The following is an 18675-nucleotide window of genomic DNA, read 5'->3' on the forward strand; positions in this document are numbered from 1 at the left end:
TTTGTTTTTATTTTTTCTAGCTCTATAAAATAATTTTTGGACAGTTTCATTGGGTATGGCACTGAATAAGAAAATTAATTTAGGTAGAATTGTCATTTTTATTGTATTAGCTTGGCTTACCCATGAGCAATTGCTATTTTTTTCCGATTGTTTAGATCTGACTTTATTTGTGTGAAAAGTGTTTTGTAGTTGTGTTAACATAGTTCCTGGATTTGTCTTGGCATGTGTACTCACAAATATTTCATATTGTCTACAGTTATTTTAAATGGAATTTCTCTTTCTACCTCTTGCTGCTAGATTTGCTGGTAATATATAGAAATGCTGATGGTTTGTGTGAGTTTATTTTATATTCTGTAATTTTGCTAAAGTTGTTAATTATTTCAAGTAGTTTTTTGGTTGATTCTCTAGGATTCTGTAAGTACACCATCATATCATCTGCAAAGAGTGATAGTTTTGTTTCCTCATTGCCTATTCTAATTCCTTCAATTTCTTTTTCTTCTCTTCTTGCTACAGCTAACATTTCTAGTACAATATTAAATGATAATGGTGATAAAGAACATCCTTATTTCACCCCTGATCTTATTGGGAAAGCCTCTAACTTATCCCTATTATAGATAATGATTGCTGATGATTTTAGATAAATAATACTTATCATAGAAGGAAAGCTCTATTTACTCCTGTGCTCCCTAGTGTTTTTAATAGGAATGGGTGTTGTATTTTGTCAAAAGCATTTTCTGCATCTATTGAGATAATCATATGATTTTTGTTGATTTTGTTATTGATATAGTCAATTGTGATGATAGTTTTCCTAATATTGAACCAGCCCTGCATTCCTGGCAGAAATTTCCCCTGGTCATAGTGTATTATCCTTGTGATAAAGTGTTGTAATCTCTTTGCTAATATTTTATTTAAAATTTTGCATCGATATTCAAGAGAAATTGGTCTATAATTTTCTTTCTGTTTTGGTTCTGCCTGGTTTAGCATCAGCATCATATTTGTGTCATAAAAGGAATTTGGTGGAATTCCTTCTTCACTTATGTTTCCAAATAGTTTATATAGTATTGGAATAAATTGTTCTTTATATGTTTGGTAGAATTCACTTGTAAATCCATCTGGCCCTGGATATTTTTTCTTAGGGAGTTCATTGATGGCATATTCAATTGGTTTTTCTGAAATGTGATTATTTAAGTATTTTATTTCCTCTTCTCTTAATCTGGGCAATTTTTATTTTTGTAAATATTCATCCATTTCACTTAGGCTATTAGATTTATTGACATACAATTGGGCAAAATAGCTTGTAATCATTGCTTTAATATCCTCTTCATTGGTGGTGAATTCACCCTTTTCATTTTTGATACTAGTAATTTGATTTTCCTCTTTCTTTTTTTAATCAAATTAACCAATGTTTTATTTATTTTATTGTTTTTTTCATAAAACCATCCCTTAATTTTATTTATCAGTTCAATAGTTTTCTTTTAATTTTATTAATCTCTCCTTTGATTTTCAGAATTTCTAATTTGGTGTTTAATTGGGGATTTTTAATTTGTTTTTTGTTCTAAAGCTTTTTTTGGTCTCATGCCCAATTCATTGATCTGCTCTTTCTCTATTTTGTTGAGATAGAAATATGAGACTTCCCCTAAGTACTGTGTTGGCTGCATCCCATAAATTTTGCTATGCTATCTCATGATTGTCATTCTCATCAATGAAAGTATTGATTGTTTCAATGATTTGCTGTTTGACTGACTCATTCCTTAGGATTAGATTATTTAGTTTCCAATCAGTGTTTAATCTATCTTCCCGTAGCCCTTTATTATATGTAATTTTTCATCAGCAGTCATCTTGACTTTTGTCATGCCACTGGACTTTGATGACTCTGGAAGAGAGAGAGTGATGCTGATGACTTTGTGCAACCCTGCCTCACTTAAATCCAATTCACACATAAGTCAAGACATCATGCTTGTGATGTCATTGGTCCTCTTCGAAAATGAAGGACAAACAACAACAACTTTTATTATACTTACTTATTTTCCTCATGTGGTAGAAAGAGCTCTGAGTCTTGAACCCAAGCACCTCTAGTCAAATCCTGACTTTGTCACCTACTAACTTGGGCCAAATTGGGTGAGTCACTTAATTTCTAGACCTCAGTGTCCACATCTGTAAAATGAGGTCAGACAAGATGGCAGCTCTAGAGCTGTGATACTGCTCACTACCTATGGGACTTTGAGCAAGCTACTTAACTGCTCTGAGCCTCAGTTGCCTCATCTGTAAAATGAGGAGGTTGGACTAGCTGACCTCTCAAGGTCCTTCTAGGTCTTGATCCTATGGCCCTCATTCATTTGAATTAGCACCTGAGATACTGGACAGATCCCTTTTTCAGTTGCTTCGTTGGCATACCTCCCAGTCACTTGAGACTTCATTAAACAATTGAATTTCCCAAGCCTGTCCAGCCCCATGATTTTCCTTAATTAACTTTTTCCTATTTTGTACTTTTCTTCACCAATTATTTTTCTTACCTCTTTATATATTTCTACTTGAGTAACTGACAAAGACATGGATTGAAAACTTGACAATGTTATCTTGCTGAGACTCCAGGTATGAATAGGAAATAAGAGGGATTTTTTAAAAAAATTGTTTTGTTCTCAGCTGGCCTGTCTTTATCCTGGAACTGCCCTGAAAAGATAAGCTCCCTTGTCAGGTCCACAGGATTTTTATCCAGGGCTCAGAGACATCATTTGGCTGAGATAAATGAGTTTTCCAGACCATCCTTTTTTTCAGCGATTTAAAGGTAATTTGCAATTTAGAGTAAACATCGTCATGATTCTCTTCCAGTCTAGCAGAGATACTGTCTCTCTGTAAGGGAAGCTAGCCTTGAGCCCTTTCCCTCTCTTCCCTCTATCCAGTTCTTTCTTGGCTCTTTGAAGGGACCCCCCTTCCTGTCCAACACCATGTGCAGGATGTGTTGTGAATTATTTCCTCTTAAAGTCTTCCTAAGTTGATGGGTGATTTTGTCCACCCTGGCAATCTCCTGCTCATGTGTTCTTTGACGGCCTACTGAAATCCACTGACATCTGACTTAGCAGAATGTCAGCAGGAACAGAAGCTTTATTATTTTCTTATTATTAGGTTATTCAATTCAATTTTATAGTTTTTTTTTTACCTGAGGGCTAAATGTGGGTCTGTCCTCAGAGGTTTCATGGAATTAGGAATGAGACACAGTTGTGGGGAACAAAACAAAATAAGGGGCAGGGATCACTCCCTCTCTCCCACCATGGATGTGGTGTCAGAGGACCTGGGTTCCAATATCGTCTCTGCTAATTCATGAGGAGCTTGATCTAGATGGCCTCTAAGGCCTCTTGAGCTCCAAATGAATGATCCTTTAGGAGACATTCCCCATGTGCTTGGGTACAGGCATTGCACTGAGAAGTCCTGGAAAGGAAAGAGGGACGGAGCAGGATGAAAGCCAGTTGCTGGTATGATGGTGCTCCACGACCCTACAGTCTAGATGGAAAGTGAAACAGGGCATGGATACATTAGGAGAATTAATTGTTTAAATTTCATGATGAAGGAAAAGTAAAAAAAAAACCAACAACAACAACAGGGAGCTGGGCTGAGAACAAAGAGAGAAATCTATAAAGAATCTAGGAATTATTGGAAATTAGAATGAATGGAAGATTTGGGATATGGTTATGGATAGAATGCAAATAGAAACTTATAGTTATTCCTGAGGTCAATTCCCCCCCAACCCCCTGGCTTTCTAGTTGTTTTGCAACAATCTACCGTGCAAACAGCCTTGGGGTTTCCCTTCTGACCTGGCTCAGTGCTGTCTAAAGGAATTGGAGAGGAAGGATAGTGAAGGAGATTCATGCTGCCTGTAAAGAAGATAGAGCTGATTGTTCCAAAAGACATCAATGTTAGAAATAAAAATATTTAAAATGCTGTTTCCTTTATGAAGCTAAAAGAGCATAACATTAAAAAAATTAGAAGTGCAAAAAGAGTCTATTTCTATAAATATGTACAAAGTGGGACTCCATTGCTAATGTAAACTGTTACTGTCTTTATTGAGCCAACTGTGTTCTGCTGGTGCCCAAATATTATAAAATATAAAATGTATGCAAACTGTATATTTTATCAGGTCATATTTTCTTTTGTTTGCCCGGTTATCTAGGACTACGTACAAATCATTCAAGATTTGCTTTTATGATTTTGTCACTGAGATGACTCTATAAAATAAACCCTGATATCTCCCAGCTGTGTGGAATCCATTCTGTCTAGCCATGGTGCACAAATAACATTTTTATTTGCATCATGTTAAAGAAATACTCAGCATATAAATACAAAAGCAAGCCTTATCACAAAGGAAATTGTGATGGCAGACACCTCTGGGAGGATATTGCACCACTCCTGATTGCCAAGAACTCAGAAGTGGCCTCATGGTCTCTGTACATCGGGGATAAAGAAAGAGCTCACTCTGACTCAGTCTCTAAAAGAGGCTGTGTAAAGTCTGACAAAGATCATCACTGTCCACTCACTAAGTCCTCTGTGAATATTCAGAAACAAAAGCATCTTCAAGGATCTTAGCTAGGAGCTACAAGAGACCTCCAAGGCTATCTAAGTAAACCTCCTTCCTTTTATGAGGGGGCACCTAAGTCCTAGAGAGGTTAAGTGACTTGCCTAGGGTCACAGAGATAGTCAGTGGCAGAGACAGGATTCAAACCCAGGTCCTCCAACTCCAGCCAATCTCAGTGTTCTTTCCACTGTGTAGCCCTTAAATGAGAGTGGACCAGGAAGTGATCACAGTTTTACTTTGTTTCTCTGGCACAGACTAAGTGCTTTTAACTCAAGCGTGTTTTATTTATTGTGTCCCTAGAGCACCGGATCATATAGCAAAAGTGTTCAGTCAGCTGCATGTTTTGTCTATATGGTTCTAAATATTTGGATATTTGTACATGACCTATAGGCATCAGAGAAACATCTGGCTGATTAACAGACTTTTCATCCTTAGCATTGGGTGTATAGATGCAGCTTTAGTTTCAATCCAATATAACTCCCTTGAACTCCACCCATGAACTCCCAGCACAATGAAGAATGGAGACAACATTCAAGGGCTCTTCAGACTAAGTTTGGTTTTGAGTATCTTTTGGAAATGTTCAGTCTACTGCAGAAACATCTGAAAGTTCATGAGTAGTCCATCACAAAATCTCTGCACAGAAAAGAAGGCTTTGGGGGCTAGTGAGTGCAGCTTTTACCTGAGCGATTATGAGTCAGACCCCCCAAAATGATGAGGACCAGCTGAAGAAAAGAAACTCTCAGAGCTGGGATCATCCTTTACCTTATAGGATAGAACAGGATGTGTTGGAGCTGGTTAAAAGGATGATGATGGCTAAAAGTGGCCAGCACCCTTTCTTGAGTGAGAATGGAAATTCTTATTTCGTAGGAGGTGAGAAGGTGAATGATTGTAGCAATGACAAAAAGGACATCAACATGAATACTGAAGTTTCTAAGTATGATGACCAGAGACAGGGTGGAGAAGGCTGGAAGCCAAGTACTACTCACACACGCATCTGTGTATGTATATGCACATGTATTGGTGAATACGTATATGTGCATAGATGTGTGTATGTGTACGTGTACGTGTACGTGTACATATACATACACATATATTATGAGTGCTATTAAGCCTCTCCCTGACAAAGGCAGGCTATCGCCCTTTTCACTACATAGCTGCAGAAGCTGTGGGTACACCATAACTCACTAAAAGAACAGACGAAAACCAGAGTGCTAAATTTGTCTGTTCTTTTGTCTACCCACATCTTGTGCTGATTCAAAGCCTTTTACCCCAGACCACTCTGACTTAGGGTTAGAAGAGTGTTGTTAACTTTCACTTAAGCATTGATAAGGTTCGTCTGATCCCAAAAACCTACTTTAAGAATTGACAAAAAATCTCCACAAAAGCTCTGTTTAGAAAACTAGAAACATCTCAGCCAGTATCCAGTCCAACCCGCCCATTATACAGATGAGGAAACTGAGGCTCAGAAGGTAGGTCTGAGTACTGCAAAATATAATAGGCTCATAGATGTTGAGCTGGATGGGACTTTAAAGACCATCTGGTCTAGCCCTCTCATTGTATGGATGAGGAATTTAAGTCCAGTGAGATTAGGTGTCCTGCCCAAGATCACATGGGTCACAACACGTAGAGGATAAGACAGCTCCTCAGACTTCAAATCCAACATTCTTTTTACTAAACTACGTTGTTTCCTAAGCACACGAATAGTAAGTGACAGAGAGAGGATCTGAACCCAGGTTCTCAGACTCCAAATCTAGTACTCTTTCTAGCTTACAACATGGCAGAAGTCTATAGATAAGAGGGAAATTCAGATACATCTGTCTGAAACTGACAATATGTTACTCTCAATTTTCAGTCTTGATAATCATTAAGTTTGGTTAATGTGTTACTTTGATAATGAAAGATATTCCTCTTTAATCATCCCATATCTGGATTTTCCAAAGGGTGAATGGTTGAGTGGTCTGCCCTTTGGGGTATGTGGCCCCAGCTCTGTCTTAGGGCTCAGCTTTTTTCTGTTTCTGGATACTTCTGAGGAGACATACTATACCTAGCCTGAGTTTCTGGAGAGACAATTAATTTCAGACCGCCAACAGTTTTGAGTATTAATCCTTTGTAAAATCTTCGTCTAACTTGTTAAACTGAATATAACTGCAGACTTCCACCAAAAGAATGATACAATGGTGTGGCTTTAAAAGTATTCGGGGACCTGTAAAATGTCTAGGATTAAAATTTCAATACCATTTGTGCCCAATAAATGTGCAGTCCTTAGTAACTTAAAACTGCATGATTATGAGTCAGACCCGAAAAATTATGAGGACCAGCTGAAGAAATGGAGCTTGCAGAGGAGGAAGTCTGGGATCATCCTTTACCTTATGGGATAGAATAGGATATAATGAAAAAGCCAGGAGCTGACCTCATCAGCAGAATTTGTTTAAAAGCTAGAACTGGATTTGTTTAAGAAAAAAGATAGGGGCACTCTCGAGGAAAGAAAAAGGTTATGTTGGCATTTGGGCTATTTTTATGGAGATGGGGTTAAACGGAGGGTGTCTTTATAGGTAAAGATTGAATTCGACAGACAGCTGGGGCAGCAGAAAACAGTGTCCCACTGGGTGGACCACATGTTCTTGCCGTGACTCGCCTGGTTGGTCTAAGCAGCCAAGACTGAGGATGTGAATAGACTCACCCTGAATTTAAGTGACTCATTGAAGCAGCTCAAATTAGTCTCAGTAAAGTGTGGCCAAAGGGAATTAGCCTAATATTGGCTGCCTGCTGCCCACAGGGAAAAATGTACATTCCTGGCCTGGCCTTTCTAGCCAGTCTGCCCCAACACAGTTCCTTCTTATCTTTCCAGGGCTGGTGAGCACAAGTGCCCTCTTTGCACTCTACATTCCAACCACACTGGCCCACCAGAGGATTTTTTCAAGCTTGAATTTAACTTTGTTTTTCAGTTAATAAGCATTTATTTTCTCTCCCTTCCATCCTACATCTCCATTTTTAAAAAGAGAAGGAAAGAATGCTTGTAAGAAATATAAATATTCAACCGAAACAAATTTCACATCAGCCATGTTTAAAAAAAGGTGTATTTCATTCTCCATCTTGGATCTGTTGCCTCTCTCAGGAGGGGGCGGGGATGGATGGCATGCTTCATAATTGCTCCTCTGGAAACATGGCTCATCATTGCACTGATCAGAGTTTTTACATCTGGTGATGTTGTTTGTCTTTACAAATGTTATTGTTATTGTGTAAGTTGCTCTCCTTGCTCTGCTCACTTCCCTCTGCATCAGTTCACACAAGTCTATGAGGTTTCTCTGAAACCATCCTTAAGATGCAATAGTATTCCATGACATTCACATGACTTTATTGGCTCAGCTGTTCCTTAATTGAAAGGCACCTCCCCAGTTTCTGGTTCTTTCATATCACAAAAGAGCTGATGTGAATACTTTGGCCATACAGGTCCTTTTCCTCTTTCATTTCTTCAGAATTTAGGGCTAATAGATATATTACTGGGTAAAGAGGTGTGTGCAGTTTAGTGATTTGGGAGACACAGTCCCCTTCCCTCTCCAACATCTACACATTTGGTTGGGCTGCCCCTCATGGCTGGAACACACTTGTTTTCCTTCAGGGCCCAGATTAGGGACCCTGGGGGAGAAAAGAGTGGGTTCATGGAAGGAACACAGGATTTGGAGCCTGAAGATTGGTGTTGGAATCCCAGAAATGGCATTTTAAGGCAAGAAATCTAACTCTTCTGGACATCGCTTTCCTTTTCTGTAAAATAAATAAAATAAAGAGGTTAGATTTCCTTCCAGTTCTAATTTTATAAACCCTCGAGAAAACCAAGTCATTTCAGTAATAAGAAGCCTATGTTGGACTCTTCCCCACTAAGATATAAACCTATGGGCTGTTTGTCTATGACTGCAGGTGTTATCGCGGGGAGCCCCTTGGCAGTCTCTGAACCACCAACAAGAACAAGGGACCATCCTGGTCGGTACAAGATCGTCAGCCCCTCCCTTCTGAATGGAGAACCATGGAGTCCACTCAGTAGTAACCCACCTAAGGTCAGTTCTAAATATTTTCTGAATTTTTCAATTGACTTTACTATACATATTAGGATGCCAACTTTACATTATTCTCGTTTCATATGATTTTCCTTGGCTATGATGAATTTACACATATGGAATCAAGGCTTTATCTGTAAAAAGCTAGAGTCCATATTGTTTTGCTATTACAGTATAACTTCTGTGGGACCATGAGGCTGCAGCATTTTCCACATTTGTTGAACATTCATTTTCATCAGAAAGGCAGTTATTATATACTTAGATATAGGAGTACTGAACTTTTCATGTGAAAAGACTAGGATTATTTCATTTAAAAACCCATTTTGGTAATTTCATTAATATTTAGTTTTTACTGACATTTACCAATATCTTAAATTGAAAACACCTTTTATAAAGGAAATCTTATGTCATTTCTTCTATTAAAATTCTTTGAGAATATAGGTTTTTAATTTCTTTCATCCAATTCAGATTAATATTTGATACTTCAATATATCTATAGAACTGTGTTCTCATCTACACAAGCTTTCATTTTAACAGCATTGGTTGTAAGTCACCTTCTTACCATGAATAACTCTTGTCTATATTCTCCTGTGGTCCTCCATTATGGGTTCTATCCAATGTTCTGGGCCACGTTTTCTTAACCATGGATAGATTTTACTGGGTCTGTGAACATGGATGGGAAAAAATACACCTGTATTTCCATATAGTTGAGTTCTTTTGCAATCTTGTGTATTTTATTTTTTAAACATGATTGTGAGTAAAGGTCAAAAGGTTTCACTGGTCTTCCTAAGAGGGCCATGTAAAGAAAAAGTTAAGAACCCCTATTCTAGAGCTCTTGACACTGAACCTATCCTTGATATTCAAGTCATGTGAAGAATATTATAGCTTCATGGCCTTACAGAAGAGATTGGAGAATATGGCCTGGTCACCAGTTATCCCTGGCACCTTCTTTTCCATTCACATATGCCTTCTAAAATAGCTTTCTGGGTTACTTCTCCAGTGGAAATTTTCACTGGTAGTATGTTGCTCATGTCCACCATATGTTTCTCTGTTACCCTTTGGATGACATTAATATTAAAGCATATTATCAGTTTGTTCATGAGCATTTGAAGTATATGCTGAAATTTCCCATCTAGATGGATTTTGCTTAGACTTTCCCAGTTCCTGTCCATGTGGTTTGGGATAAGTTTTCCTAACCGGCCTAACCCATGGGATGTGACAAGGAATCTATACGAACACAAGATCTTTGGCGAGATAGCACAGATGGCTTTGCCCTTGTTTTCTGAGGAGTTATTTTTAGATCGTATGCTTAATTGAAACCAGGCATTCTCCTTGCGGAGGGCTCAAGGTTACCCAAACTGTGGGCCTCTTTCTGAAGGAGCTACACCGAAGCACCTTCACATGAGGAACATGAATGGGATCGATACTGTTAATCTGGTTCCCAGAGAGTCTTGTGATTTAAAGTGAGTGTTAAAACAGGCTGGGGGCATGCTACAAAGATCCAAACGCACCATCAGGATTTTGGGATTCGGTTTTTTCATGCATTCTCTTGCAAATCGAACTCATAATGTACAAATCACGCATGGCTATAGTAATAATGGTGGCCTAGCTTGGGAGAAATGCTCACATGGAATTTTAGAGAAACTTTCTCATGCCGTGAACTGTCAAAGGCAGAAGAAATATGGTAAATGATGGGGGAGGGGACATGCTGACCTGCAACATGGCTGCTTTGGCATTTTCTTTGTCAAGAAAAGTTAAAAACCACATAATTCCATTTAGATGGAAAGGCTCAATGGTGATTCTCACCCCATGCCTTAGAGGTTGCCGCTAGACAGCAGAGAAGCTGATGTTAGTCGTGTTGGCATTATTGATGAGCATACCGAGCTGCTGATGCCAAGGTTGTGGGTCTGATCCTTGTGTAGATCACGCAAGGTGGTTTCTTTTTTAATGGCCATAGATTGTACCCTTAACTCCAGTTAGCCAACTTGTAGATGTGGGAACCAGGGCCCTGAAAGGGTTGGGCATGGAGGGGGAGAAAGAACGTGGATCCATCGCCACTACTAGGAAAACTGATGACAACCCAAAGCCACTGATAACCTGTGGCTATAGCATCCTTTCATGTGGAAAGGGCAGATGGCATCATAATATTAGCAAGTGAACTTCAAATATGCCCTGGAACCATGTGTTCAGTATTGGAACTGTTTGCTTAGATATTTTGATGGAGTTGTCACCTCACCAGGTAGGCATTCCTCCATCAATGGTGGTCTCAAGCTATTACTGCCATGTTCTCCTGGGCATATTTTTGTCTTTGTCCTGGCTTTGGAGGCAGGGGACCTGGCTTCATATGCCATCACTGACATTTATTGCCTGTAAGTCCCTAAGCAAGCCATGATCTCCCAGCAAAGGAGAAAAAGAGCAGTCAGTTCAGATAGAAGAAGAATCAAGAGGCCAGCACCAGGAAAACTCAGGGAGAGGAGAATATCTAGCAGCAGAAGGCGGTTGAGGGTGTCAAAGGCAAGCAGGAGGTCAGCAAGGAGAAGGAATGAGAAAAGATCATTATACTGGATCATTAAGAGATCATTTGTAACTGGAGAGGGCAATTTCAGTTGAGTAATGAGGTCAAAAGCTAGTTTACACAAAACTGAGGATGAGAGAAGAGGAATCTAAGAGTATGACTGAGGAAGAGGGAAAGAATACCATTGGACACTCCTAGAGAGAAATAGGAAGGCATGGTAGGGTCGAATTAAGGGCTTTTTTAAAAAGGATGGAGGAGATCTGGAAGTGTTTGTAGGTGGTAGAGAATGAGACAATCAATAGGGAGAAATTAGAAATTAGACAAGTCAATACGGAAGATTATTATAGGAGAGCCTGGAACTAAGTCCGAAGACCTGGGGTAATTCCCTCTCCTATGACAGATGAGGAAATTTGCAACCAAAGACTCTAAGTGCAACAAAGCCAATCTAGCAGTCACCAAGTGACACTTTAAAGAACACATTCAAGTCTGTTACTGAAATTGGTGGTCATATTATGGCTTTGCCATGAGCTGCTCTAAGAATAATAGGTGATGTTTAGACAGTGCCTTAAGATCTACAAACAATTTTACATAGACCATCTCATTTGATTTCCATAGCAAACTCAAGATAAGGACTAGAGCAGGATTCGCAACCTTTGTGGGGGCCCATGGGCCCTGTTGGTGAAAGGGGAAGGGAATAAGCATTAATATAGCACCTACTGTGTGCTAAGCACCTTTAGAATTATTTTCTCATTTGATCCTCATAAGAACCCTGGGAGGTTAGTGTGGTTTTTATCCCCATTTTGTAGTTGAAGAAATGGAAGCAAAAGGAGGTTTAACTGACTTGCCCAGGGTTATACCGCTCCCGTGTGTCTGGGGCTCAATTTGAACTCAGGTCTTCCTGACTCTGGGCTCTATGCACTGCACCACCTTTACTGAAACCCAAGGACCCCTACTCTACATGATGTTTTTAAATGCATAAAATAAAGCTCTTAGGCTAGGATGACCAAGGAGACCAATTATATTGAGTGAAAGATGTAATTTTTCCCACCCATGATCATAAAAACTACTGAACTCTGCCCTTTGACCCCTGATGTTTGTGGACCCCAGGTTAAGAATCTCTGCACTGAAGGCATTATTCCCATTGTTTAGATGAAGCAGCTGAGTCCCAGAGAGGTTTAGTGACTTGTTAATGGCCGTTGAGCTAACACGTGTCAGAGAAAGGATTTAACACAAGTGTTTCCTAACACCAAGTTGCTCATTCTTTCTGGCGCCCTACACTATCACCGTTGTTTTAATGAACATACTTTTCATAATACGTTGACCTGGCTTGCTCCTTCCTTCCACATGGATTGTAAGTCCTCGAGAGGGTAGGGTCTAGGCTTTTATTGTGTTCAGATGTGTGTCTAGGTCATGTACAAAAAGCCTAGTTTTCTCCCAGATGTGAACATGTGGACCCCAGAGGACAAGAGTGACTTCCTTGGCCTCAGATTTCTACAACTACCTCCTTTGTGGCAGTAAGAGGATGAGATGGATGTCTGGGCATTCTGGGAAAAGGATACCTTTTTCACTCTGGTAGAGGGGCCTCATGATCCCTCTGATATACTTACAGGCCCTCATCCCAACTTCAGCTGGAAATTTTTTTTACAAATCCATAACTAACTTAAAGCCTGCCCTTTCCCAATCATTACTTTTTATGAAAAGTTCCACCTTGTTCCCAGAATTAAGGGTACAGAAAGATGTCGTGGAAAGAACACAGACTCTGAGCTACAAATCCTGGCTTCTCAGCTTAGCTCTGTAGAGTGGGGCCCTTGACCTGCCCCTGAAACAGAGTGAGAAGGACCTTCAAGGTCATGGCGTCCAGTTTTGCAGGTGAGAGCAGAGGGTCAGTGACTTGCCCAAGGCCACACATGTAGGGGCAGCGTAGGGATGAGAACTTCAAGCTCTGGACCTAGTCGGTTCTCTTGCCTCTCACTCAGTTGCTTCTTGGAAGTAAGAATAATGCTAAAAGAAACAATAAGACTACAGACACTTCCTGATTGACATAATATTTTGGAGAAAAGTGCTTGGTAAGCCTTCTGTTTTTTTCTTGAAATGGTCACTGGGATGATGAGAATGGTGAGGATGACAATGAGGCTACCTCAGGATGGATGCCATGGCTTTGGCCCTGATGACCACGTCTCACTGAGCAAAGCCAAGAAGAGTGTTCAACCTGGAGAACTAGCTAAGTACATATTGATCACCAAACCAGGTGTTTCTAGTCCTGCCCCCTGAGGCTTGATTAAAAAGTGAAATGTTTCTTAAATCTCAATTTTCCAGAAACTTCCTCAGCTCGATAGCTTTTCATTACCTGAGCAGATCTGTTCCACCAGTCTAATTTAAGGTAATTACTTGAAATTCATTTCCCAGAGTTTTAGCCTGGGTAAGAGCCCCAGTGGCCGTTTAGTTTAACCCACCCACATCCTCCCCATCCCTCTAAAATGTTCTCTGTAACATCCGTGACAAACTGTCACCCAGACTTTGCTTGAAGATCTAGCCAAAGGGACTCCCCTAACTCGTGGAGTGAAGACTCCCCTCCCTCTGGGAAGCTAGTTTTCCCCAGTTTCCAGCCTCCATTTGCCTCCTTCCCACTTCAACACCTGGGTCCTAGTTCTGTCCTCTGGGGTTAAGGAGACAAGGCTAATCTCTTTCTCAACACCCCAACCTTTGAGATACCTGAACCCACAGATCATATCTCCTTGAATCTTCTTTTCTGAGGCTAAGCAGGTTTGGTTCTTTCACAGTTTTCATTTGCCTACTTTCCAAAGTGCCATGGAAAAACTTATGATCGGTTAGAGTGAAGATCCTTGTATTTCATTTTGACTGAAAGAAGACACTGTGGGTCTTACTTTTGATAGAATACTAGATTGCCCAGAATTCCATTGGAAGATATGGTTATTAACCTGGAGCTCCACATATTTCTGAGTTGGAAGCTAATGAGGCTGAGGTCACAGATTCAGTTATGGTTCCCAGATCAGCCATGACTTCAGACTGACAGCTTTACCCAAGCCAGCTGTCCCGTCTCACATGGGCAGCCAGAGAATAGTGTGACTGGATCAGTAGAAATCCATCACCAAATGGGAAGGGAAAACAGTATCCAAGATCTCTACTGATAATAGTGCCAACTATGTATAAAGAGGATACATAGCCAGCCATCTCTGGGGGGAAGAGGGAGAACAAAGGAAAAAAAGAAATCTACATGATAACTTTATTATATATTTAAAAGGAATAGCAAGTTGTACATAATAGATTTGTAGTTTCACATGCAGTCATCCTTTTATCATACTGTATTGTGAAAATGCTTGTTTTAGTCCCTAAATTAAAAATAAAATAATGATGTTTTTAAAGAGGGTACATGGGGCTATAGGTTGAGAGCTAGAAGGGCTCACAGAGTCATTTAGTCTAGAGGTGTCAGATTTCCAGACCATGGCTCTCAAAACTCCCCAGATTAAAATGGCATGGAGGAATGATTAACAAAGTTAATAAAAATATAATACAACAAAGATTATGTTAACTTGTGGTTTTCTGCTTAATTGAGTTGGCCCACCTCCTCGGCCAGGGGTTTCACTTGTGACTTGTCCAAGGTCACACACATAAAGAGTCTCTGAAGTAATATTTGAACACAGGTCCTCTGCCTCCCCAGTCTCTCCAAAGCTTCTTGGCACTCTACCACTCTGACTGCCCTATTTCTACCTTATGGGATAATTAAATCCATGTGCTCTGAAAATTGAAATGGGGAAAAAAATCTCAGTCTTGGTCTTTTCCACTTGGCCTCTATTTCCATAAAGCTTCGGTCTGGGTGCATTTGCAGCACAGCGGACGTTTAAGTCAGTTTCATTTCAGAGTGCCTTTGAACCCTTCCCCAGACAGAATGGGAGAGCAGCGCCCTCCTTGAGCAGGCTGGGCTGGGGGAAGAGAGCAGAGCAGACTAGTAGTTGAGAATTTTATCACCATCCTTTTGAAACCCAACCCCGCTCTCCTTTTGTAGTTCAAAATAAGACCCCTGGGGCACATAATCTCGCATAGTTCCTATTCAGCTAATAGGAATGTGCTGCTGTTGCCAAAGGTTATTACCCGTTGGTGTATTCCTTAACACAGAAAAGTCCCCGAAGTGGCCCACGTTCAAGCGCTCCATCTTATGCTTTGTAAGGTCCGCTGTCTGCTAGCTCGTTGGCCTCCTACAGGTACGTACACCCCCGGAGCAACATGTGTATGCCAGGCCTGTACACACACACACACACACACACACACACACCATCCCTAAAGATGAAGATTGTGAATATTCATTCAATAACCCCGACTCTGCTAGGGGACGTACAATATATACATTTTTAATTTTAATTTTTAATTTAAATAATTAATTTTTGTACAAGACTTGTGATTTTATTGATATCTCTAATTCCCTGGAGGAAACCCTCCAGGGCAAGCATGATATGTAGGGCATGAGGAGCCAGACTTGTGGGGGCAAATCCTGATGTTTTTAGACACTTACTAGCTCTGTGACTCTGGGCAAATCCTGTAACCTCCCTGGGCCTCAGTTCCCTCATCTGTGAAAGAAATGGATTAGCCTGGATGTCCTCTGAAGTCCCTCGGGACTAAACCTACGATTCTAGGAAACTCCCTCTATCGTTATAGGTTAGCAATTACTCTGCTTCTGCCCTCTCAGGGTGAAGTGACTTATCCAGCAACACACAGCCAGTGCGTGCTGGGGTGGGGTGGGGGAAGATTTGAACCCGGATCTTCCTTTCTCTGAAGCCAGTTCTCCATGTATTACCCCCACTGCCTCACCACCATGACTTTGTCATTGGGAGTCTGTGAACTTGAAATTTAGGATTTTGGTGACTGTATTTTAGCATGATTGTTTAGGTTTTCAAAAACATGATTCTAAGAAGGGGTCCTGAGGCTTCACCAGCTTGCCTGTCCCAGGGGGTCAGGACACCCAGAAGTTCTGGTCTGTAGACACAGACAGACACACACCTCTCTATCTGCGTCTCCATATTAACAGCTGCCAGCTTTCTGTAGGTCGATAATTTCCATCTATGGGATAGATGTGTGTGTGCTTGTGTGTGTGTGTGTGTGTGTGTGTGTGTGTGTGTGTGTATGTCTTGCAAAGATGGAGCTTCCAGATTCTATAGGCATTCCTTCTTCATACCTTAGGTTAACAGAATGCAGCCCTGGAGGTTCATCACCCAGAAAGGTCTCAGTGGAATATTCGAGGCTGAGTTTTCCAGCCTGCCGTTTCATTGGCAGGTATCGAACCCTGTCTGGTTCAGTCTGGAAAGGTTTCTGTCACAGGAAAGGCCTGTAATGGGCCCGGCTCAGTCTGGCCATCTTCTCTGTTCCAGGGGCCTAATATTCAGGTTTGGAGACACATACTTCCCCTGCCCAGACAGAGTTAGGACGCGCTGTCAGTTAGGAAGGACAAGAACAGTATTCTTAAATCAAACATGTAATATTTAATCCGTTTTCCTTGGTTATAACAGACAGAAACATTGAGACATTTCTTTGGCTCTCACGGGTATTACGAGGAAAGTTGGCAGGTGGAGAAACGAATTGGAGAAGATGTAAAGATATTTTTCTATAAAATAAATGCCCAGAAGCTGTGTAAACGTACATCTTCCATTAAGTAAATACTCTTAAAAGACAACAAATGTGCATTTTTCAGTGAAACTCTAATGGTTACAATGGCCTGTGGCCTCCGATTCCAAGAATTTCAGCAAACATGTAGAATTGAATCCCACTGAAATCCAGCCGATTACATTCATTAACTTGCAAGGAAACTCCTTTCAAGAAATTCCTCTGGCCCCTGACAGCAAATGAATGGAACTATTTTATGGGAAATGCTTGAAGATTTTTCTCCTGGGGCTCCTCCTCTGTCTGTATTTCTTTTTCAAGTTCTAAGGAGCACAGAGACGCTCATTAGGCTGCGTGTCCTTGGTCCCGGGCAGAGATGAGGAGTTGGGGAGAGCCTCGCCCTCTCACTTGGGCCAGGAGTGGCTGTCTCAGGCAGCCCTGAGACTGAATTCTCACTGTCTGGGCCACGAGGGATCAGGTTTCCTCTTCTTGACTCTTCTTCTTCGACTGATCAAACGTCCTCCAGCCCTGTGCGTGTGATGGGTGGACCTATCAGCCCACAGACAGTGAGACAGTTCTCCATGTGGTCAGTGCACACTTGGGGAGGTCATTTCCCACCTGTAGTGAGTCCTCCCTTCCCTGGGGAGGTGTCTTGGGGACAGGGAGAGTCCTCAGAGAAGCCTTTTTACTGAATCACATAATTTCAGAGTTGGAAGGGATCTCAGAGACTAATTCGAGTCCAGTCCCTATACCAAAGATAATCCCCTCCAGTGTAATAATAGTTAGCATTTATTAAATGCCTACTATGTGCCTGTATTATGAAGGCAGAATTTATGATTTCAAAGAGAATCATATATATGCCTGAAATGTTCGGAACCGCAAGATATAAGGAATTCTCTAGGTAGAAGGCAGAAAAATTAAAGCATGTATTTAAGCTCCACAGTAACAGACCCATGAACCAGTGTCCCCGTTTTGATATTTTGATCAAAAGCTTCCAGGCCCAATAAGTCCGCCTCACAAGAGTAACCAGGAGGCCACAGAGAAGCATGATGGTATAAAGCAAAATCATATACATGCTTCCCCTCTATGGTAAAAAGATTACCCACTGGCCTCAAGTCCTTGCTCAGCACTCCTCAGTCCACACATGGGTCAGCTCTGCTATCGGCAGCTCCTGCTTCGGCTGTAGGCTTCTCTGGCTCCAACGGAAAGGAAAAAAGGGCTCTTCAAGCTGTCTTCTCCCCTCTTATAGAGTTTTTGACATCATCAAGTACTGCCTGAATGACCAGGGCCGATTGGTTCTTGAGTTGGCCCCTCCCCTCAGCCAGCACCATGAATCGTCACACAGGAAGTTCTCTGCTCCCAGGCATGGGTCTCTGGGCTTCCTGCCCTGGAAGAGGTCACACAGGAAGTTCTCTGCTCCCAGGCGTGGGTCTCTGGACTTCCTGCCCCAGAAGAGAAGCAGCAGACCCAGCACCCAGCAAGACTCAATGAGATAAACTGAGTCACTCAAAGAAAACAAAGGCCTGTCTGGCCACACTCCACCCCTCACAATGTTCTAGGATGCACAATCCAATCATAATTTAAATTAAATTATATATCCTAGAATATATATCCAATTACGCAGGAAACTAAAACATATCATTCACAATAAAGCAAAACATATCATTCAGTGACATTCCCAAATATTGGTTTACGATTCAAATGTGATCCACCCCTAGGTCCCAGCAAGATAATCTCTTCAATCAATCATCCCCAAAATAATTGTTAATAATTCAAATGTCCACCCCTAGATCTTTTAGTGTGGCCAGACTGGCCTTTGTTTTCTTTGAGTGACTCAGTTTATCTCATTGAGCCTTGCTGAGTGCTGGGTCTGCTGCTTCTCTTCTGGGGCAGGAAGCCCAGAGACCCATGCCTGGGAGCAGAGAACTTCC

The 18675-nt window shown here is 41.1% G+C and overlaps 1 protein-coding gene across 1 annotated transcript in view; it reads left to right on the top strand.

The window, feature by feature from the left end:
* ADAM12 (ADAM metallopeptidase domain 12) overlaps positions 1–18675 on the top strand; it is a 377674-nt gene that overhangs the window by 37664 nt on the left and 321335 nt on the right. Inside the window, exon 2 of the mRNA XM_036736018.1 lies at positions 8483–8619. Coding sequence (XP_036591913.1) covers positions 8483–8619 — 137 coding nt within the window. The remainder of the gene's footprint in view (positions 1–8482; positions 8620–18675) is intronic.

Source organism: Trichosurus vulpecula, chromosome 8 (assembly GCF_011100635.1).
Source record: "Trichosurus vulpecula isolate mTriVul1 chromosome 8, mTriVul1.pri, whole genome shotgun sequence".
Lineage (NCBI taxonomy): Eukaryota > Metazoa > Chordata > Mammalia > Diprotodontia > Phalangeridae > Trichosurus > Trichosurus vulpecula.